This window comes from Carcharodon carcharias, chromosome 7 (assembly GCF_017639515.1).
Source record: "Carcharodon carcharias isolate sCarCar2 chromosome 7, sCarCar2.pri, whole genome shotgun sequence".
NCBI classification, from domain to species: domain Eukaryota; kingdom Metazoa; phylum Chordata; class Chondrichthyes; order Lamniformes; family Lamnidae; genus Carcharodon; species Carcharodon carcharias.
In genome coordinates this window covers 36,065,590-36,090,046 of record NC_054473.1, presented here as the reverse complement: position 1 = coordinate 36,090,046, position 24,457 = coordinate 36,065,590, and the positions used below count along the sequence as shown (strand labels likewise).

Sequence of the window (24,457 nt, the reverse complement as noted above, 5' to 3'; positions counted from 1 at the left end):
TACATTCCAGAAAAATTCTTATCTAAATCAATGAATGATATACAACATTAATCTTTTTGCTTTCTTCTGCATATGTTTAGAAATTTAAAAATTATTTGCAATGTCTGTAAGCTGTTGCAACATCACATTTAAAGATGAACATAAGCAAAAACACTTTAAACAGCTATAGTTTGTAAATTCCTTGCTTTGTATTTTAAATTTAAAAATTAGGATCAAAGAATTTAATAAATTTTATAAAGTCTTAAATGATAAATTTAAATCTTGAAATAACAAGTTTCCTGAAGCTAATTCCAGTAAACTTGTTTATAGCATCTTCAAAAACGTTTTACAAGATACTCAATAAAATGTATAGTAGATCATAAATACTGTATCACTGAGAAAGTAGTTCAGCATATTAATTTCCCTTTGGTACTACATATTCATGATATAAAAACTACATAAATACTCTTTTAAACAGAAACCAAGTGAACACTTACCTGCTCTAGTCTTAAAAAAATACGGTTCGAGGTCGGTTTCACTTATAACATTCCCTTTATATTTGGCACAGAGCTCTCGATGAGAACCCCATTTTTTAAAAAGTAGCTTCTTTGTAAGATTTTCGATATTCATGTTAGTTGATGATGAGTACAATATCCAAAATTTGTTGGATCAGAGATGAATCTTATGATGAGTCAACACCATGTTTCAGTCAAATCACTGAAGAATTGTGGATCGTTTACATGGAACTCTGTGTCCACCTAGCTACTGATAACAAATGCAAATATCTTGGTGTGTTCAGGGCAGCAACTGCTACTTATGTTCTGAAAGCGCAAGCTACTTGAAATCAGCAGCCCACTGCGAATGTCGGCCTGTTGTAGTAATATCTTCACCCAAGTGCATTTACAGATGGGGCAGACTGTTCACAATTGCTTTAATCCAGCCTCCTGTTGCTGGAGAGCAAAGTTCTTAAAAAAAAATAAAATTAGGTGGAGGGATGTGGTGCCAAAATCAATGGTGCCTGATTTTGAGAAACACAGTGGCAGCTGAGCTTATCAGTGACAACAGTTATGTGAGGCATTTGGAACTTTTAATAGTAGAGTTTACCCTGACATTGTTTCTGGGCCACCCTGGGGGAAGAGTTTGTTGCTGAGGGAAATGTGACAAATTGTATGTTGAGTCATTTATTTTAATGATGTTGAGTGCATTGCAATATTAGATCATCTTACACTTTACTGGCTAAAATTGGATATGACTACCCAAGCAAGATTAACTGGAAACAGACTAGGTTCTGGATAATAGAATTTTAAGTTGTTTTGAAGAATGTCTTTCTATGGACCTTGCATTCTGGATTTGATTTTCCCAACAAGGCCTTAAGTTTATCTAATAGGTAGTTACCTTACCGTGTGGATTATTATAAAAGTACAATTGCATTATTTACAATCTTTTAGTTTAGTAGCTTCAGAGTTATTAATGAAGGAGGAACTATAGTAATAAGCTGAAACATGAACTAGATGGTGTGTGTGTGTGTGTGTGTGTGTGTGTATATTTATATCAGTGCCTGATCAAATGTTTACATTTTGAGAAATAAAGCTAGATATGTACAAGTGTACAAGTAAGACCGCTTGGCTAAAAATACTTTGCACGCACAAGTTTATTTACAAATCAAATTATTGTTTTATTCCTGCAATGCTAAATTTCTAAGTTTTCAAAATGTATGGAATAAGCTGATAAGTAAGAATACTAATAGAGTAATTTTTATTTGAGCCTTTAGCACCAGATTCACTTGCATTTAGTCCAACACCACCGTTTCCATTCCCAATACAATATTTTATTATACTGTTAATTGTTACATACTTCTGTCAGTATAGCAATGGTTTTTCATAGTTCTGTCTCCAAATTATATTCTTTGTTGTCCGAGGGGTACTGAAGCTACTATTAGTAGAGGGAGAATGGGAAAACTAGGATAGCATGAGAACAGAAAATAAAAGACTCCTCTGTGAGAAATAATTTGAGGTCGAGAGAGGCAAAATTTGAAAGGGAATGCTTGTCCCTGCCCTCCTCTTCTCCCTTTCTACTCTATTCTACTGAGTAACGTCTTGCTTCCATTTCACATGCATTAATTTGATAGTATGGAGTGTAAACCTGCCGGTATCAACATCATTCAATTTTAAGAGCTTTGTACAATGACCCAAGATGACTACCTAGTCTCAGTTGAGAATAGGAGTTTACTGTGTGAAGAGTTCTGGATATGGGTTAGCATGCCATTGCTGGAGCATTCCATAGTGTCCGCTCAAGAGAAATTGTACTTTTTAAAATGCATGCCCTCTTCTTTGAACCTGCTGAATTCAGAATGTACTTTATCTTTTTTCTCCTCAAAATTAAAACATTGGAAGCACGCATGGATTTAATTTCCTTTTGAGTGTCAATTTTCCTTCACTTGTTTGCATTATTATAACCTAGTTGTTAGAGCATTTTTTATTAATGGATTATTTTTAAAATAATGCAAAACAGTAGAAGTCAAGCTAATGATTGATCAGTCTGCTAACAATAGCACATGGCTGTACAATTGTGCTCTGCTGATGAAAATGATTTGAAATTATATGTTTAAACTTCCACTTAACCAATTAATACTGTATGAAATTTAATATTTTTAAAATAATGCAAAACAGTGGAAGTCATGCTAATGATTGATCAGTGATAACAATAGCACATGGCTCTATAATTGTGCTCTGCTGATGAAAATGATTTAAAATTATATGTTTAAACTTCCACTTATTAAATTACATAAACTATTACAGATTTGTGTTTTGTCCCTGCAGACAGGAATGAACCATTTTATTTACATAATCTAACATTTTTTTGAACCTTATGGAAAATATAGCTAGAAGATACACAGTGCAGAAAGATGCCGTTTGGCTCATCGTATACGTGCCAGTTTTGCTTTCTTTTCATGGCTTGATGGTTAGAATTTTGTGTGGTTTAAGATCTTGTACAGACAGAAGATCTAAAACAAAGTGAAAGTGACTTTATAAATAACTACTTTTAATAACATTGCTTTTAATGAGTCAACTAATCTATAATTGGTTTCTATAAATGAGGCGTTCAGGATTTAATTAGGTACATTCTAAAATTAACCTTGTTGTAGTCTTAATTTTAGTTGAAGCCCGTGAAAATATTTTAATTGAAATGATCAAGTTTTGCTCCATCCAGAAAGCTTGCAAAAGGAACACATAAACAATTGCTGAATGAAAGTTTGTGCTGATGAACACTAATCTAATTTCACATTTGTACGTGCTCTTCAATAATACGAGTAGAGCTAATGGTAACCCTTCAGGACTGGTTGCCAGAAACAAAATGTGAAACATCAGATAGATAACAGACCAATATAGCTGGTGGCTCGCTTAAAGTAATCAGTTCAGATTTTACCACATTGCCCATTAAGCTGTCATTTATGATTACATATCTTTTATATGTCTGCTTTTTTAGCAACTATGTAGCTCAGATAAAAAGCTTGTTGGGCCATTAAGATTATATACTGAAGGAGTTTGATGGAAAAGGAATAGTTGTTTACCATTAAGTGCTAACTGTTCTAATATTTGCTTTACCCTCCTGGATCAGCTAATTTAAGAATTCAGTTTTAAAAAACATCTAGATAAATGAGTTCGTGTCCATAAATTGCTGTGAATTGGAAAGTTTAAATTGAGTTTTTGTTTTCCTCTTTTGATGATCTTGTGATCTCTCCTACTTTCCTTTTTTAGTTATTTTTCTTCCTCCATACAACACTATTCAAGAAAGTAGGTGAACAGATGGCTTGTTGTTAGACCTTTGTCACTGGTGCTCTTGCTATAATTACTAGGTATTCAAGAGCAGCTGGAGAAACTAATCTTTTCTGGGTGAAACACCTACAATTGATGGATTGCAATAAGCACCTGATGCAAAGCCATATCCCATCAGTTGTAGCATTGTATGTTGGTAAACCAAACTGCTGCCCACAATGCTACTTGTCTAGTAAACAAGAAAATAATAATTAAATGACTAATGGCTGAATATTATAGAATTGTCATCAGTGATAGACATTAAAGTTTTATGAAAACCGCAAGTTGAGAAGTGAATAAAATGATTTTTCTTTAAATCTTTTTTTGTTAGTGTCCATTTACAGCATCTGGTTTTATGACAAGAATGACTGTCAACGAATTGCGCAACTGATGTCAAAGTAAGAACAGAAATTTGCATGCTGTTAAATCAGCTTATTTATGAGATATAGTCACTGCTTTCAATTTTAAGATTCCGTTTCAAAATTTCAAGTTGTGGTCGCATTTATATTTCACTTTCTGGGCATTACTGCTAGTTTCACAAACCTTGAACTAGTTCAAGAAAGTGCAAATTTTAAACTGGTTTGTTAACATACTGTGTTTTAATCTATTAAACAAAATCTCCCCTATTCAATTTGTCCCACCTCTTCTCGGTCTGTAAATTGTTATGCTTGTTAAGTTTTCCTGCTCTTATGAAACCTTAATAACATTTAGTCGCCAGTATGATGCACTCTCTTCCAAAATAGATGGATAATCTTGCTAATTGTGCACTGATTTCTTCCTATCTATAGTATGTAAACCAGCTGAAGAAATATGAAACAAAGAAAAACATTTTTTTCATGTACATGTTAGTTAAGATTGATTTTAAAGTAAGTTTTAATATATCCTCAGATTTTAATTTTGGCTATGATAGCATGACATATTTATTGATGCGGGACTAGTGTTAGTGCACCTGCTTTGGTGACAGCTGTTGCCATGTTCATTTAAGTTATATCAATTAGGAGGGTCAGTGATCTGTCTTTGGCTTCTTTTTCTGTGCAGTCCACAGTGAAATTACATTTTTTGTATTCAATTTAATGTAGATGTGAAAATCTTCTCAATTTATTTTAAGCATTAAAGGTTCCAGTGCATCACATTCAGTTTTAGATGCTGAATTAATGGGAATACAACTTCAAACCCACCCTACCACCACCAGTCCCCACTATTGTTTAATTTGTTGAATTGAAAAACGTGGAAGCATCCCAGATTCAGGAGAGAATTAATAGAGTTAACTAGAGAAAATAAGTTGCTAAATAAGAAATGTTTGAACAAGATTTGAATATTCAGTACCTTTTCTTTTAAAAAAATTGTGTACTCTGGTCTGTTGTAACAAACTTTTACTTGTTACAATAACTGATATCAATGTTTCTTACCACTTGAGACTGCAGAAGTTCATAAAATGTTTTCTATCTCTGGAATCATAGTGATGAGAAGCTTGTTAATCAATGTTCTGACATTGATGTAAAGCAGAACAGTTGTGGACTATCAGGCATTCCTAGCTTGGTGGATCTAACCAAAATATAATTGTGCAATTTTGAAGTAAGTGATGTAAATTTTTTCTTGACTCAAAACACTACATTCTGTCGCTGTATACGATTACAATGAATACATTCTAGAAGTTTGAATTTGACTCATGCAAAGCTATTGCACCAGTCATCCGCAAATAAATACTTCTGTTATATAAGCGGCAAACTCTGAAAAAATGTTAAAACTTCAAAACAAATCTATGCTCATTTATAGATTCAGTATCTACTGGGGTATGATTTAACTGAGCCTGCATGCCCCCTATTCTTTGCCCAAGAGCCAATCTTCATGTACGAACATCAGTAGTGAGCAGCATTAAAATATACAATGGGCTGTTCCATTTTTATAACACTACTCTTGTAGAAGTCTCAGGGCACTTCACAAGAATTTAGGGGGAGTAGTGGCTGGTGAGAATTTTGACAGCTGTAGACCAGGATAAGGTCAAGGAGAGGCTCTTGAAAAACATAAGAAATAGGAGCAGGAATAGACCATTTGGCCCCACGAGCCTACTCCACCATTCAATAAGATCATGCTGAGCTGATTGTGGCCTTCACTTCACTTTCCTGCCTACCCCCATAATCCTTGGCTCCCTTGTTAGTCAAAAATCTGTCTAACTTAGCTTTAAAAATATTCAATGACCCTGCCCCTACTACTTGCTGGGGAAGAGAATTCCAAAGACTAACAACCCTCTTCACCTCCACCCTAATATTGAAACACTGCACTCTGGTTCCAAATTGCCCCATGAGGGACTTTTCCATTTCTCCCATCAGTAAATATGAGAGCAGGTAGAAGTGCTGCAAACTTGACCTGTAGTGATGGAGTGGAGGGAATGTGACACTAATTTGCAGTCAAAATAAAAATAGAGAACCTTTCCCAAACAGGATGGGGGAAGGCCACAGAGGATTTAGAGATGAGGATCTTGAAAGCAGTTTGCTGCACACAGAGCCAATGGAGTTTGTAACAATGACAGCAACTGTGTGCCAGAATAACACAGGAGAGATCTTGAGCCACAGGATTTTGAACTAACTAAAAAAGATGCTAAAAAGAACAGTCTGATGAAATAATAAAATTCTGTGCTACCAAACAAATTATTTTTTGTAAACATTTTAATGAAGGAGAACGTGTTGACACTTGATGTGCTAAATGGATTGTGGAAGGTTTCATCTGTGGCTGATTTTTTTAAAAAGGGGGAGTAGTTGTTTGATCCTGTTCTCCCCAAATGTCCGCAAGTGCACCTTTGTAGCAGAAGTAACTGGGTAGCAATCATCAGGAACAATGCCTCTAACTCATCAGCTCTTTCTCCCTGCTGCCTTGTCAATTTAAGTGTGCTTCTCCAAGCTAAGAGAAACTAGTTTAAACATGGACCAGGGTTCAAATTTAGACCATCTGATCTGAAGAGATAACATTTTTTTGCTGCCTAGGTAATTACTTGGTGTAATATTTGTGCTGCTGCCTCCATAGGGTGGTACAAATGGAAGCACAGAGAGCCCAGCAAGAATCTCCGGGGAGAATCACTCCAAGCAAGCCCAATGGGTGCGATGAAGAAAATCCTATTGACATCCTAGACATGCTTAGCAAAGCCAAAGAAGAATATGACCAAGTAAGGATTTAAACTGTTTGAAATAACAATCATAAACACTGAATGATGAATGCTGCATTTCTATTTTCTGAAGCTGCAAGATAAAACTCTTGAAAATCTCTCACTGTACTGTTTGAACAATCATGTGATTGTCACACCACTCAACTGTAATAAGAATTTGTTTATATTCTGCCTTTTGCTATAAAGATTCATTCATTCCTCTTCCAAAGGCTGCGTTTTTATTATTCACAACAGTAAAGGCTAGGAGTTGATTTATAATCTTCAGCTTTCTGGAAGATGAACGTTCACAGTATTTGTGTATCCACATGCTGACAGAGTTCTGTGTAAAAAGAAAACTTCTAAACTTATATTAATTGAAAAAGAGCTGAGTATTTTTATTGTGAAAGTTAAACAAATAGGGATTAAACACTTAAGTAATCCATCGCATATTGAAATAATCTTGGCCATAATGGCTAATTCGCATATATTTGAAAAATCCTTTCCTAAAACATAAACCCAATGGGAAGGCAGTGGAAAATAACATTAGAGTACTCTTGTAAATTGTAAACAAATTAAAATTTATTTGAAAATGATTTCTTGATGAAAGATTTATCCAGCTTCAAATCTGTTTGCACTCGTATGGAGAAGCTAGAATCTGTTTTCAGATATGACACAAGGATGGATATAAAAGGCGAATATATCCAGTTATGGACATGAGAAAAACAGTAGTTGTGGGTGTTGGATCTCAAAATGGATCAGAATAATTGTGTGCCATAGAATCATAGAATGATGCAACACAGAAGGAGAGACCATTTCGCCTGTTCTATTTGAACTTTAGTACTTCTTCCGTATCAGAATGCTGTGTATTCATATATCAGCATTCTGAAATGTCTAAAAATTGATAGAAATTTTGTTTTCCCTTCAAGGCTCCATGTACATCTATTTGACCCATGAGTACAAAACCTTGGATAGCCCTTTTGTGTCACTGGAATGGAATGACATAGAGATAAAATTGATCATTTTTTTTAAAAATCAAAGGAATTAGTGGCTAAGAGCATTTGTTTTATTCTTTTAACATAAGCTCACACTTTTTGTGTATAAAGTATTTCTCCATTCCTCCCCTCCCCAGACTTTTCCTTTTTAAGATCAAATCAGATTATTGAGCTGTATAATCTGCTTGGTTTGAGTGTTCCCTGGTTTTCTATTCTTATGATGTTGGATTATAGTAGAATACTTCTACTATTTCAAGATACATAAATGCTGAAAATAATCACATTTAGTTTGAATCAGTATTAAATTAAATTTTATGTACTAATTGAACTAGCAATGAACATATTTTTCTTTTTGAAATAAAGGAGTTTAGTTGCCATCTAGTGGTGGTGATGTGCTATGAAAGTAGAACAGGAACTTAAAGTTGAGGGTATATCCACAGTTGCTGTCTATTGAGGCTTTCAGTTAATCAATATAATTACATTTTGTAGTCAGAACTTGGACTGTTAGTTCTCCTGTCGTTTAATTGATATCACCGCAGCTGAAATGTTAACAATTGAATCAATATCGAATATAATGTTTGACTATTTCAAAATATATATTTTTCTTTTAGACGTGTCAATTTGGTGATTCAAGTATTTTATCAAGTTCTCCAGGCATACACAGCACTGCAGGCCTAGCTGTGAAAAAGTCATCAATAGATGAACATACCTCTTCTCCAGCACAGCACCACAACAAGGTAGTTTTATTCATTGATGATTTTAACAGCAACCTGCATTTATATAACGAGTTAAGAAAATAAAATACCCTGAGACACTTCATAGGAATGTTACCAGACAAAATTTGACACTGAGCCACAAAAGAAGATATTGGGACATCTCAAAAGAGATGGGTTTTAGAGAGGTGGAGAAATCTAGGGAGAGAATTCCAGAGCTTCAGACCTAGGCAGCTGAATGCACGTCCACCAATGGCAGAGCAGTGAAAATGAGGGATGCACAAGAGACCAGAACTGGAGGAGTGAAGAGATTTTGAATGCTTGTTGGGATGGAGGAGATGGGGAGGGGCAAGACCATGAAGTGATTTGAAAATGAGAACAAAAATTTGTTAATTGAGGCAAGTACAGGGACGACTTGACAATGGAACTTGGTGCGAGTTAGGATAAAGCAGCAATGTTTTGAATGATCTCAAGTTTATGGAGGGTGCAGTATGGGAGGCTGGTCAGAAGTGTATTGGAATAGTCACGTCTATAGGTAATAAAGGTATAGATGAGGGTTTCAGTAGCAAATGAGCTTCTGCAGAAGTGGAGATGGGTGATGTTACAGAAATAGGGGATCTTGGTGGTAGAGAGGCATGGAATCAGAAACTTGAGTCAATTTCAGATAGTCCTATTCTGCCTTGGCGGTGACCAGGGAGAGGGGTAGAGTCATTGTCTGGGGAATAGTGTGTGTGGCAGGGACCAAATAAACTGGCTTTGGTCTTCCCAGTAATTAATTAGAGAATTTCTTCTTGACCAATAATTATAATTATGAATATGTAAACAAATATTTTAATACTGCCTTTTTAATTTCCTCTTGCAGCATATTCTTTCAGGTGCCAAACATTTGACCGTAGAGGAATTATTTGGAACACCTGTTACTAAAGAGCAATTGATGAACTCTAATCAAGAAATGTTATTGACACCTCAGCATGACACCAAATTAAGAAGTCAAAACTTAATCTTACCCTTCACTTATGAACAATCAACAGAACTTAAGCAATTGGGGAGCCCTGAGAATCTTAATAACAAAATCAGTCTTTCCCGGTTGAATTACCAGGAAGACATTGCACCAGTACTAATGACACCAGCTGCACTCCAGAAATCTGATGTCAAAACCAATTGTATGTACAACATTTCTGCCAGTCCCCTCTTTCAGTCTTCCCTAAATTTTGAAGCTTCTTCTAATCAGAGTGTGGCCACCATCAGTACTAATGGACACAGTCAGAATTTGCAACAAGAAGTCAAAACAGTATCACCACTGATGATGTGTCCACTTTCATCTGAAATAACGTGTGTTAACCAGAACCTGACTTCAGGAAGTAACCAGATACCACAGAGTGGCACTGTGGAAAGAAGCACTTCAGATATTCGATCTCGAGGTCGTGAACTGCTTCAGAAACTCAAATTGACACGACAGCATGATCAGCAGCACCAGACTCTCAGCAAACCCTCATTAGCTGCAAATTTTTCTCCACTACTTGTAACGCCGGAGAGCTTTAAAGAACCAAACATAAAAACCACTGAGGCTTCATTACAGGTACAAAGTATTAAAATATTATTTACATTTGTCAATCTCCTGTGGTATTGAAAATCAAAAATCACCAAGTTCAATATTGCAGTCATGGAGCATTTGAAGGCAGGTGTTAGTTAGATTCAGGAGAGCAAGAGAGAAGGTGGATGGAGACAAGAGGGAGAGATCGAGACAGAGTTAAATTTTGTGCATCCCAAAATATCTCTTTGGGGTTGGGGAGAGAAGATTGCAATAATCTAGACCCATACTTTATTGCTTCCAGGTTAGAGTTAGTGTTAAAAAACATTCAAAAGATTCACAGTTTCTTTTATTCATTTACGGGATGTGGGCTTCGCTGACTCAGCCAGCATTTATTGCCTATCCCTAATTGCCCTTGAGAAGGTGGTGGTGAGCTGCTTTCTTGAACTGCAGTGTAGATACACCCACAGTGGTGGTAGGAAGGGAGTTCCAGGATTTTGATCCAGCAACAGTGAAGGAATGGCAATGTATTTCTAGGTCAGGATGGTGAGTGGCTTGGGGGGAAACTTCCAGGTGGTGGTGTTCCCTTGTACCTACTGCCTTTATCCTTCTAGATGGTAGTGGTTGTGGGTTTGTAAGGTGCTGCCTGAGGAGCCTTGGTGAATTTCTGCAGTGCATCTTGTAGATGGTACACACTGCTACCACTGTGTGTCAGTGGTGGAGGGGGTGAATGTTTGTGGATGGTGTGCCAACCAAGTGGACTGCATTGTCTTGAATGGTGTCAAGCTCCTTGAGTGTTGTTAGAGCTGCACTCAACCAGGCAATTGAAGGGTTTTACATCACCCATGACTTGGTAAAAATCTCCAGCTGCAGTTGCTTATTATTTATATGGCCCCACAATAAAAACAGGACAGAAGTAGATATTTCCATTGGAAGTAGTAGCTTCTATGCAGCAATGCATAAAATATAACTGCAACTTTATTTTCCGACTTACTCACTCAGAACAGTTGTTGAATGATTTAAAAAGCCTAAACCCTGGAGCATGTTGCAAGAACCCCAGAGATTCTCCCCAACTGTATATGATAACCAGCATGATGCTCTATCTTTGGGCTTCAAAGAATATAAATTGGGTAACCTTCTGGTCAAGATGACCTTCCAGCAAATTAGATTATTTCATTTAAGCCATTGGCATGAAATGGAGCCAAATAATTAAAAATCGGAAGAAACTAGACAAAGCATCTTAAATATTCAGTTGCCCTATTATTGGGCGCATTGGAAATGATCAGTGCACAAGCTGTTAAAATTAACCATGTTTCCATTTCCATTCTATAATATGGAAAAGGGTTTAGGCTATTGTAAACGACAATACTCAGACTGCTATAAAAACAAAAAACTGCGGATGCTGGAAATCCAAAACAAAAACAGAATTACCTGGAAAAACTCAGCAGGTCTGGCAGCATCGGCGGAGAAGAAAAGAGTTGACGTTTCGAGTCCTCATGACCATCAACAGAACTAGGTGAACACTCAGACTGCTGCTGCAATAGATTATGGACACAAGTTGGAGGATGCCAACTCAAAAGCATTATTATCTGTCAGGCTAATTATATCCAAAAGAGACTGATAGATTGGCCCTTTCTGGAAAAAGTTGTGGTCAAATAGACATCATGGTAGTGTACCTTTATAAATTTATCTAGCAAAGCTTTTGAACAACCTTACATGCCCTCCTTCCAGGCACAACATACAATTGATGATATACCTAGTGAAAAGCAAGCCGAGTTCCTACCTCCTTTTCAACCTCTTTAATTATTTAGCTTTAGAAATTACAGTTAAGATTTTAGTTTAAATGTAGTCTAGCTGGATGCGTGAAACTGTTAGAAAGCTGAGAAAGCATGGGCACAGCTAATTGTTGAAAATCTCCCACCCAAGACTTATTCAATGTTACCAACTCTGGGCAGGAGATAGAATTGAAAAAATAATTCAGTTCTTCTGATTTGCATTTTTATGATGAAATCCCAAGCTGATCACTTCAACTTCCTATTTTAGTCTAAAGCTTCCAGTCTCTGATGAAATAGGGATAATTTGACCAGTTTCTTATAACTTGAAAAGTTTCAATTTGTGTGTGACAGTCCCACCAGTTGGAGTAAATAGTCTAGGGTTTATATAATATTAAAAAATCTGTATTATTGAATCATTGGTAATGACACAAACAGAGGTCTTTGAGTTTATTGAGTCCATGTCGGCTCTCTGCAAGAACTCAGCCAGTCTCTCTCTCTTGCCTTTTCACCGTAGCCCTGCAATTTTTTTTTTCTTTTCCGATACCAGTATCCTTCTGAATGCCATGATTGAATCTGTCTCCACCACGCACACTCAGGCAGTGCATTTAGATCCTAAGCGTTTGTTGCACTAAAATAGTTTCTCCGCATGTCACTTTTGACACCTTTGTCATTCACCTTAAGTCAGTATCCTCTGGTCCTTGACCCTGCTAACAATGGAAACAATTTCTCCCTATCTACTCTTTGCAGACCTTTCATGATTTTGAACATTTCTATCAATACCCTCTCCACCTTCTCTCCTCTAAAGAGAATAGCCTTAGCCTCTCGATTCTGTCCTTGTAACTGAAGTCCCTCATCCCTGGAACTATTTTTGTAAATCTTTTCTACACCATCTCTTATGCCTTCACATCTTTTCTAAAGTGTGGTGCCCAGAATTGGACAGACTACTCCAGTTGATGCTTTTTATGTTCTCTTGAAGTGTATCTCTGTCCTCTTCACAGTTCACAATACTTCCAAGTTTTGTCATCTGCAAATCTTGAAATTGTGCCCTGCACACCCAGGTCTAGTCATTAATAGAGCTCAAGAAAAGCAGTGATCCTAATACTGATCCCTGGGGAACCACAGTATGTACGTTCCTCCAATCTGAAAAAAAAATGTTTACCACTACTCTTTGTTTCCAGTCACTCGGCCAATTTGTATCCAAGTTGCCACTTTTTTTTTATTCCATGGGCTTTAACTTTACTGACAAGTATGTTATGTGGCACTTCAAACACATTTTGAAAATCCATGTACACCACATCAACTGCATTACCCTCATTGACCCTCTTCAAAAAAACTCAATCAAATTAGTTAAAAATGATATGTCCTTAAAATAAGTGCTGGCTTTCCTTAACTAATCCAAATTTGTCCAAGTGACAGTTAATTTTGACCCCGATAATCATTTCTAAAATCTTTTCCACCACTGAGATTAAATTGGCTGACCTGTAATTGCTGGGCTTATCTTTACACCCTTTTTTTGAATAAGTGTGTAACGTTTGCAATTCTCGAGTCACTGGCACCACCCTTGTAACTAAGGAAGGTCAGAAGATTAAGGTCCGTGCTTCCCCTTGCTTCTCTCCGTATCCTCTGCTGCATCTGATCGAGTCCTGGTGACTTATTAACTCTTATTAACTTAGCCAGCCTTTCTAATAACTCCTCTGTCAATATTTATCCCATACAGTGTCTCAATTACCTCCTCTTTCTTACATTATCTTCCTTGATAAAAACAGGTGCAAAGTATTCTTTTAGTACCTTAGCCACGCCTTCTGCCTCCATTAATAAATTTCTTTTCTGGTCCCTAATCAGCTCCACTCCTTTTACTATTTATATGCATATAGAAGACTTTTGCATTCCCTTTTCTGTAAGCTACCTTCTCTTGTTCTTTCTTTGCTTCTCTAATTTCTTTATTTCACTCCCCCCACCCCCCAACCAAACTTTCTATATTCAGCCTGGCTCTCATTTGTATTATCAACCTGACATCTGTCATATGCAACATTTTTCTGTTTTGTCTTATTCTTGATCGCTTTTGTCATCCAGGAAGTTCTGCCTTTGTCCTACATTTCCTCCTTGTGGGAATGTACCTCGACAGTTCCTGAACAGTCCATTGTTCCACTACAGTTTTGCCTGCCAGTCTTTGATTTCAGTAAAGGATCTGGACCAGATCCTTTCTCACCCTATTGAAATTGGTCCATCAATTAATTATTTTTACTCTGGATTGCTCCTTGCCCTTTTCTGTAACTAACCTGAACCTTGTGATAATATGATCACTGTCACTTAAATGTCCCCCTACTGATTTGCACCACTCGCTAGAACTAGGTCCACCAGTGCCTCCTTCCGTGTTTGATCAGAAACATACTGATGTAAAAAATTCTCCTGAACACATTTCAGAAATTCTTCCCCCTCTCTACCTTTACACTTCTATTATCCCGGTCTATATTGGATAATTGAAGTCCCCCATTCTAACTACTGTATAAGTTTTTCCACCTCCCCATAATTTACTTACAGATTACTTCCTCTGTATTCCACTGGTTGGTGGCCTATAGAACACACCCAGTAGTGTAATGGAACCTCTATTGTTTCTTAGCTCTAACCAATGGATTTTGTCCTCTCCATACTGTAATATTCTCCTTAGTCAATATTGCCACCTTTTTTTTCCTTCCCTGAACACCTTGGGGAGAATTTCCTCCCTGTCAGGGGTGCTGAGCAGGAGCGGGTGTTGGTGGGCTTGCAGCCATTTTACATGGGCCGGCCAATTGAGGCCTGCCAAGCATGATGCGCACCCGGAAGCACTGAGCGCTCCCTGTGCAGGCAGGGGGAGGAGGCTGAGTCAGGGCCTGCGTTCTTTTACACGTGCGTGCGAAATAGTGCAGAAATCTCCAGTGAGGAGCTGCCTCGGAGTTTAATTTCATTATGAAAAATTTTAATAAAGAAAAAAAAATTTCAGCCATGTCCCCTCGTGACACATGAGCTGGGACATGTCAATGAATTTTAATTTAAAAAATTTATTTGATTTATAAATCCTTCATGAAACCTCATCCCGTCTGTGGATGAGGTTTCATGATAAATGCGAAGGCAGCCTGGGCTCTTTGCCTGCCCACCAACCTTATGTTGAATGGGCAGCTCTGTTAATTCTTTTAATTAGTTTTTAAATGGCCTTAATAGGCCTTTGACAGTTCGGCAGGCGTGCTGCCGACTCTGGTACTCGTCTGCCAAACTGAAGATTGGAATGATGCATGGTGACGTCGGGATGCACACCCGGTGTCACCATGCGTCATTTTACGCGTCGGCGAGTGATGCCTGCCCCTGCATGCCCACCCAAAGATCCTGGCCCTTGTATCCAAGAACCAGGTCCTTTTTTGAACCAGGTCTCTTATTGGCACAGCCTAGTCCCTTTAAGCTAACTGTGCCTGCAGATCACCAACCTTATTTGCCAAACATACACACACAGTAAATCTAATTTATCTTTATTGCATTTCCTGCTCTGACCTAGATAACACTACAGTAAGAAATAGTAAGGCACTATCTGTTTCTCCTCGTTTTTTGTGCATCTTGCTTTTCCTTGTTACAACATTAGATGTTTAGCTTCATTTTGGTTTCTCAGTAAAGTTAGCACACAATCAATCAGTAAAAAGAGAAGAAAAGCTTGAATACATTTAATGGTATCTTCAATTTCAGATATAAGTCTTCTTCCTTCCAGCACCACCTCCCTAGAAATGAGACAGGATGAATTAGTAATCTCATAGCAAAACATTCTCTGGGAAAAAGTGATCCATCTACAATTGAATTCCATATTAAGTTTGAGAGTGACATACTCAAGTCCAAAGCAAGTAGCTTAAACGTAAAGGCAAATTAATAGGATGAAGGAGAGCTGGCTAAGGTTGATTGGGCAAATAGATTAAAAAGTATGATGATAAATGAACAGTGGAAACGTTTAAAGAAATAATTTAAAATTTTCAATAAAAACATGTTCCATTAAAAAAGCAAAACTTCAGGTGAGAAAAATCCATCTGTGGCTTACTAGGGAAGTTAAGGATAAGAGTAGCTGGAGTAAATGTTGGTCTCTTAGAGGCAGAGTCAAGAGAAATTATAATGAGGAATGAGACGTTGAACAAATGCATTGCGTCTGTCTTCACAGTAGAAGACAGAAATTATATACCAGCGGTAGAGATAGCCAAGGGGCTAGCTAATAAGAGTGAGGAAATTAAGATAATTAATATGAGCAAGTAAAATGTATTAGAGAAACTTAAAAGAACTAAAAGCCTCACATATCATCAGGATCTGATGGCCTGCATCCTGGGGTCCTAAAAGAGGTAGCTGCAGAGATAGTGGATACACTGGTTTTGATCTTCCAAAATTCCCTAGATTCTAAAACAGTTCCAGCTGATTGGAAGTTAGCAAATGTAAGCTATTTAAGAAAGGGAAAAGAGAGGAATACAGGCCAGTTGGTCTGACATCAGTCATCGGGAAAATGCTGGAATTTATTATTAAGGTAGTCATAATGCACGTAGGAGATCATATTATGATCAGAGGGAGTCAGCATGGTTTTATGAAAGGGAAATTATTTTTCACAAATTTTAGTTTTTTGGATATGTATCAAGTAGAAAAAGGAAAACCAAAAGGTGAACCTTGAATTTCCAAAAGGCATTTGATAAGGTGCTCACAAAAAGTTAAAATGCATTATTAGGGCTCATGGAGTTGGGGGGTAATATATTAGCATGGATAGAGGATTGGTTAAAGGCTGTAACTAGTGGAATGCAGCAAGGATCAGTACTGGAGTTCCAGCTATTTACAATCTATATTAATGGCTTGGATGAAGAAACCAAGAGCAATGGATCCCAAGTTTGCTGATGTTACAAAGTAAGCTGTGAGAAGGACACTGAGGCTGCAAAAAGATGAGAGAGGGAACAAGATAGCAGATGGAGTATAATGTGGGGAAGTGAGAGATTATTCACTTTAATAGTAAGAATAGAAAATCAATTTTTTTAAAAGGTGTGAAACTTCTAAATGTTGATGTTCAGAGAGACTTGGGTGTGCTCTTATAAGGAGCACAAAGCTAGCATGCAGAGACAGCAAGCAACTAGGAAAGCAAATAGCATGTTGGGCTTTATTGCAAGGGGATTGGAATACAAGAATAAGGAAGTCTTTCTGAACCCATATAGGGCTTGTGTGGATCAGATTTTGAAAACTGTGCGCAATTGTGGTCTCATATCTAAGGAAGGGATCTGTTTTCCTTGGAGTTGATACAGCGAATGTTCACTACATTGGTTCCTGGGGTGAGAGGGTTGTCCTTGGATGAGAGGTTGAGTAAATTGGGCCTATATTCTCTGGAGTTTAGAAGAATGAGAGGTGGTCTTATTGAGTGGTCTCCTTCTGTGCTGTAACCATTCTATGAAACATAAGATTCTGAAGAGGCTCGACATTGAGAGATTTTTTTCCCCACACATAGGAAATCTAGAAGAAGGAGGCACAATCTCAGGGTAAGAGTTTAATCACCCAACTGCAGCAGTTCAAGAAGGCAGCTCACCACCACCTTCTAATGAACAGTTGGGGATGGGCAATAAATGCCGGCCTAGCCAGCGATCCCCACATCCTGTAAATGAATTTTTTAAAAATTAGGACTGAGATGAGGAGAAAATTCTTCATTCAGAATTATGAATCTTTGGAAACCTGTGCCCCAGAGGGTTGCGGGTGCTCAATCGTCGAATATATTTGAGGCTGAGATTAAAAGATATTTGGTCTTTGAGGGATTCAAGGAATATGGGGAATGAGCAGGAAAGTGGAGTTGAGGCAGAACATCAACCATAATCATTTTGAGTGGTGGAGGAAGGGCCAAATGGTGAACGCTTTTTTTTAATATATTCTAATCACTCCACCAGCCACAAAATAAAATGATCAATGGTTTCACTTGGATCAAGACCTGCTTCAGCATTGGTTGCAGGCATAGCCCACTTACAGTTAAGTGCTTCGGATCAGCTTTGATGCAGCCCTGAAATGACTAAGCAGGGAACCATTAAGTACAAGTGCAGTGTGGTCAGCACATAGTGACTCCCCTTTCCTTAAGCACCCCAGATTGATATCTAGGCTGTTAGAATTCAGGGTACAGGGAGTCAATTGATCCTTTATATCCTTTTTCCAATCTCTGAAATGATTCCAAGTTATAATCCTTATTGATGATGGTGGTTATATTTTATTCAGTGCAAATAAGACCTGAGACATTGTACGAATATTTGAAACAGTAGCATCAAAGCACAACAGCATTACTATTTCACTCTGGGTAAAGGCGTGATCTCCACATAAATTCTCCCCAGTCTGCCCCAGGTAACGTGACGTCAGTCGGTGCAATATGTAAAATCTCTATGTATCTCTGATGGCAGCAACCAACTTCACAGGTTGGGAGAAAATAATAAAAATTGTACAAATATTGCATTCAACATTTTCCATATCGTCACCATGAGAAAGGCCACTAATGACATTTGTTGGTCTAATATATATAGAAACACTGCACAATATTATAGAATTGTACAGAAGCTACAGCATATGCTTAGTATATTATTACAGATAAGCCAAAATGATCTTGCCAGTGAAGATCTTATTCAGTTTTACGTAATACTTGGCACTTAGGGAAAAATATTGTTTAAATCCTAAGGACAGGTATACCAACTATGGATTCTAAAAGTCTCAAAGCTCAACACAATGTTTCACAGTGCGGGCATGACTTTGTTGCTGAGATACCCCATACGTTCAGGTGAAAAAGCTGATGCACAGGGAATCTCTATGGAGTCTGATTTAACCCATCATTGCCTAGCCATCATTTGAACGCATCAATTACAAAGGCTGTCATTGAACCATCTCTGCCACCCAAGCCACGTCAAACTTTCAAGATCTTGGCTCCCAGTGCCAAGCAGTGAAAACATAGTGGCCTTGCTACCCAAGTGTCTTGTCTGGTATTCAAGGCACAATTGTTTTCCCTGCCCTCTGGAAATTGTTTACCTCTCTGTTCGCACACTTTACTGGACTACTGCTGAAGTTTGCTTTTTTTTTTGGACCAATTGACTCTTCTACACCTTTTGGCCCATTTGGTTACTGAAGGCCCAAACCACAATTCCCTACCCAGTCACTTCTTGACTGCTTTTACCTGGGGGCACTAAATAACAGCATTAAAAATATATATCAGTATAACAATGAAATTTAAGAAGTATACAGTCAGCTATAGTATTTGAGTTAGTCCCCTTTAATTAACAAGAAAACTTGTGTTAGGGATTTCCCAGGATTCTTACAGCTGGATTGAATTATTTCTGGGAAGAACTTTTTAATGCAGTATTCTCCCTTTATCTGATGGTAACATCTTGCATCCCAACACTGGGTAAGTTTGGGTGTTTCATATATGGTGATGTGCACAGAATCAACACATGCTGTTCCTTTGTAGGAACATTGAGTTTGCTGAAATGCCAGCTTTTTCACCTGAACGTATGGGGTGTCTCAGCAACAAAGTCATGCCTGCACTGTGAAACATTGTGTTGAGCTTTGAGACTTAGAATCCATAGTTGGTATACCTGTCCTTAGGATTGAAACAATATTTTTCCCCAAGTTCCAAGTATTACGTAAAACTGAATAAGATCTTCACTGGCAAGATCATTGTGGTTTATTTGTATATACTAAGCATATGCTGTAGCTTCTGTACAATTCTATAATTTTGTGCAATGTTTCTGTATATATTAGACCAACAAATGTCAATAGTGGCCTTTCTCATGGTGACGATATGGAAAATGTTGTATGCAATATTTGTACAATTTTTATTATTTTCTCCTAACCTGTGAAGTTGGTTGCTGCCATCAGACCCGAAATTTGGAATACTGCCATATGTTTTTATTTTTAAATCTGTAATTTACAAAGGGTTTACTTCAGACCTAATGCATTCCTTAAAACACCAATTTTCACCACATATTTCATGTTTTCAGTCAATAGAATGAACTACTGAACCAGCTGAATTTGCAAAACAAGTATGGAAGAGTTTTAAAATCAGTTATTCAGATTTTCAGCTTTCATAATCAGACTTTTGGTTTGAGAATGCTCCAATTTAATACACAAATATTCTATCAAAGTTCTGCAATGCAGTATTTTGCTGCGATTCACTATGCATTTTGATCAGAATATTGGTGGTCCAGCTTTGACTTCTAATTAGTATTCCAGAGTCTAACAAATTTTTTGCCAACGGCACATGATTTACTAGAAATAAATGGAGACTCCAACAAAGACTTGGGTATAGATCACAGGATATAATTTACCTTTTCAACTTTGTGTGTTCTTTTATAGGTTGTTCTCACACCAACAACCACCTCTTCAGTTAGTCCATCTATGCTTTTGTCTCCCAGTATGTTCAAGCAGTCAACAGGAATGATTTCAGAAAGTGAAAGGAAGTACGCTTCAACCTCCCCTTTAACATTGACATCAGAGGCCCGATCCTCACCATTACCAACTGTTCTCAGTAAGACCCAGCTTCAGGAAACATTAACTCACCTAATAAAGGTAATTCTGCTTATATTCTATACAGTCTATATTCATCAGTTATACATTGCATACCGTGGGTAAGTAGTAATTTGTTTCTCTATTTCTGTCAGTTGGCTGTCTGTCTCTTGTATACCTCATCTGGCACTAGTAACTTGCATAGCCACTGGGATTGTGCCATTCAGGAAACAAATGGGTCATCCTTTTAAGATGTGGACGATGGCTGTGTGGCAATTTTAATAAGCCTGCACAGTGCAAGAAATAGGTTGCACACAGCAAATGGAAATTAGATAGAACATTTGCTGGGGGGAAAGGGGAATGGAATGGCAATATATAATTCTGCAACTGTACTTTATGAAAAGCTGAATAAAATCTTATCCAGCAGATCTCCAATGTTTATTTGTAATAATATCTTAAGCATATTCTGTAGATTCTGTCCAATTCTGTAATATCGTATAGAGCATGGTAGTGGGACTCGCAAAATTGCTCTTACAGAGAGCCAGTTTGGACTCGATAGGCTGAATCGCCGCCCCTTGTGCTGTAACCATTCTGATGCCCTTACAGTGATGACCATCATGTTTCCTCCTAGCTCAATTCAGTTGTCATCATCTGTTATCAAGCAGCATGTTGTTGAAGGAAATGCCTTGGATACCAACATACCAGTATATTTGTTTTGTGTCAGATGTTGGAATTCAATCCACACGTAATCAAATGGATCTATTCCTTTCTAACTCCTATTCTTTTGATTCCAAGTTCATGGCCAAGGTATGAGCAGCAAAGCCTAAAATAGCTTAAATGTAGTGTGTTGTCTGTAGAAACCATGTTTTTTCAGATATCCTGCTCCCCCTCGAAAACGAGTTTTTTGGTGGCTGCTTCTGCACTGGCTGGGATCACTATTTAAAAGGACAGTCTCTTCCAGCTCCAGCAGTGCTTGATTATCCTCTGAATCAGAAGAGCACGATATGGAACCAAGATAAAACAAATTAGCTGATCAACCTGCTATTTTCAAAAATTATGTATCCTGCTCTATTATGAACCTATCCCACATATCTCACCTCCTGAGGCACAGTTGAGCAAAATTCTTTCCCTGCTCTTCTTCCCAGACCTCATCTTCCCTGTTAATCAGTTAAAGTTCCAGAATATCTGTAGGGCTATAAGGAAAGAGCAAAAGAGTGGAGACTAATTGAATGGCTCTTTCAAAGAGCTGGCATGGGCGTGAATGGTGGAATGGCTTCCTTCTGTGCTCTATGATTGATTGTCACTCCCATTATTCAACCTGGCTAATTGCTTTCTCTGGTCCCAGTGGCACAGAAAACATTGTATTTTATGGAGTATTAGTTGTAAACTCATCTACTACAAAATTGCATACGACAGAAGGAAATATTGGTGCCTTTTGTTATCTTAGTTTGATGCTTCATAAATTGCTATAATCTTCCAGTGAGCTCATGACTGTCATCAATTTGAAGGTAACATGGAGTGCACATGTCAGGACACTTGTGGTTGAGTTCTGTGCTTTAATAGCTGATCCATATTGTCTCGAGGCTAAGACTGACCTTCATCCCGAAACTGAAGTTCTTGACAGAGTGATGGGTCTTTTGTTAGATAAAGATAATGCCTTCTTTTTATACTGCATCTCTTGTGTATTGAGGAATGCAGTTTGTTTACTGTATGAGTGGTTAAAGGAGCTTGCTTTCATTACATGTACAGAATAAAGGTTGGAAGTGGGGGGAAAAATCAACGTAAGTGAATTTCACTTCACTCATTCATGTATTGTTGACTTCATATTTGATCATTTAAACTTGGTTGCCAGAACATGTTGCAATTTGCTATGAGCCTAGAATAATGGGCTACTTTGAGATACTGTTGGGTGACGCCTTTAAAGCAACCACTTGGACTAACCTGTATGCTTTTTTTATCATGAAATTCTGAAAAATAAAAGTATAAGTAGATAAGCAGAACATTTTTAAAAAATTATTATGCCCAGGTAAATAGTCCTTTCTCTGCCCTATTATGCAGATAGATTCTTGTGATACATGGCATAATAACCACTAAGGTAAAATCGTTCAATTTAAATTTAGTAGTCTTTCTGCTTTTAAAGTCATCATGTACTTTCCTACTATCAGACTATAAGACATAGGAGCAGAAGTAGGCCATTCAGCCCATTGAGTCGGCTTTGCCATTCAATGAGATCATGGCTGATCTGATAATCCTCAATTCCATTTTCCTGCCTTTTCCCCAAAATCCTTGACCCCCTTACTGATTAAAAATCTTCTATCAGAGCCTTGAATATACTTAACGACCCGGCTATACAACCTCTGTGGTAAGGAATTCCACAGATTCACTACCCTCTGAGAGAAGAAATTCCTCCTCATCACTGTCTTAAGTGGGCAACCCTTATTCTGAGATTATGCCCTCTGGTTCTGGACTCTCATACAAGGGGAATCAACCTCTCAGCATCTACCCTGTCAAGACCCCTAAGAATCTTGTATGTTTAAATAAAGTTGCCTCTCCTTCTAAACTCTAATGAGTACAGGCCCAACTGCCCAACACCCCAACTGCAACCTCTCCTCATAAGGAAATCCCTTCATATCTGAGATCAACCTAGTGAACCTTCTCTGGGCTGCCTCCAATGCCACTATACCTCCCCTTAGATGAGGGGACCAAAACTGTTCTAGGTGTGGTCTAACTAGTGCCTTTTATAGTTTTAGCAAGACTTCCCTATTTTTATTCTCCATTTCCTTTGAAATAAAGGTTAACATTGCATTTGCCTTCCCTATTACCTGCAGAACTTATATGTTAGCTTTTTGTGATTCATGTACAAGGACCCCCAAATCCCTCTGTGCTGCAGCTTTCTGCAGTCTCCACTTTAAATAATATTCAGCTCTTCTATTCTTCCTGCCAAACTGCATAACCTTACATTTTCCCACAGTATATTCCGTCTGCCAAGTTTTTGCCCACTCACATAACCTGTCTATATCCCTCTGTAGACTCCTTTTGTCATCCTGACTTATTTTTGTGTCATCCACAAATTTGGCGATAGTACATTCACTTCCCTCATCCACATCATTAATACATGTTGTAAATAACTGTGGTCCAATACTGATCCCTGTGGCACTCCACTAGTTACAGGTTGCCATCCTGAAAATGTCCCCCTTGTCCCACTTCTCTGTCTTCTATTAATACTACTCCCAACACCATGGGCTCTTATCCTATTAAGTAGCCTTATGTGTGATATCTTATTGAATGCCTTTTGGAAATCCAAATATATTACATCTACTCATTCCCCTTTATCTATCCTGCTGGTTACCTCCTCAAAGAATTCTAATAAATTTGTCAGGCAACGTCTCTTTTAATTGGTCACTGTAGAGGAAAGTTCTTTTTAAGTACACATTTCTATTTTTGTAAATAATTCTTGAATATTTGGGTGCAGATCAAACACCAAAATTATAATACAAATTAGGCAAAACTATTATTGAGGTCATTCGGAGAAACGGAGTGGTTGGTGTCTCAACAGTAAGGGCAATTGCAGCATTGTGTTAAAGCAGCTGATGAGAACCCATGTTAAAAATGTATTATTTTTTTCATAGTTGAAAAGGCCTGATGATCTGTGTTGTGGGTAGTACTGATATGCTGAAGGCAGCTCCTCTGCTCATTTTTCCAGGCCTCATGTCTTGTGCTTTCCTCTTCAGTTGCTCATAAGAGTTATCTAATGTTATCATTTTCTTTCTTTCTCTTGGTCTACATCCCTCCAATTTTCCTTCAGTCACCTCCTTCAGCATGTTTTCATGCCTTCAAAATAATGTATTTGCATTTTAATGATTGGAAAAAAGATGACATTCTGATATTTTTAATCATTAAAAATTGCAATGGCTTTGATAAATCATTGAGCAATACTATACACACACAGCTTAAGTAGGCTCATGTGGGACTTTGACTTTCCCCTCAGTGCAGTGGATTTTTAAAAACTGAAGC

At 37.7% G+C, this 24,457-nt stretch overlaps 1 protein-coding gene across 2 annotated transcripts in view; it reads left to right on the top strand.

Annotated features, from left to right (window-relative positions):
• dcp1a (decapping mRNA 1A) overlaps positions 1-24,457 on the top strand; it is a 72,653-nt gene that overhangs the window by 39,281 nt on the left and 8,915 nt on the right. The window contains exons 4-8 of one of the 2 annotated variants that reach the window (XR_005943569.1): positions 4,126-4,192; positions 6,816-6,954; positions 8,537-8,662; positions 9,501-10,217; positions 20,353-20,506. Coding sequence is in view for 1 of the 2 variants with exons in the window: in XM_041192018.1 (XP_041047952.1) it covers positions 4,126-4,192; positions 6,816-6,954; positions 8,537-8,662; positions 9,501-10,217; positions 20,294-20,506 (1,262 nt within the window). In the remaining variant the exon portion in view is untranslated. Of the gene's footprint in view, positions 1-4,125; positions 4,193-6,815; positions 6,955-8,536; positions 8,663-9,500; positions 10,218-20,293; positions 20,507-24,457 lie in introns of both variants that reach the window. The other variant, XM_041192018.1, reaches the window with a different exon arrangement.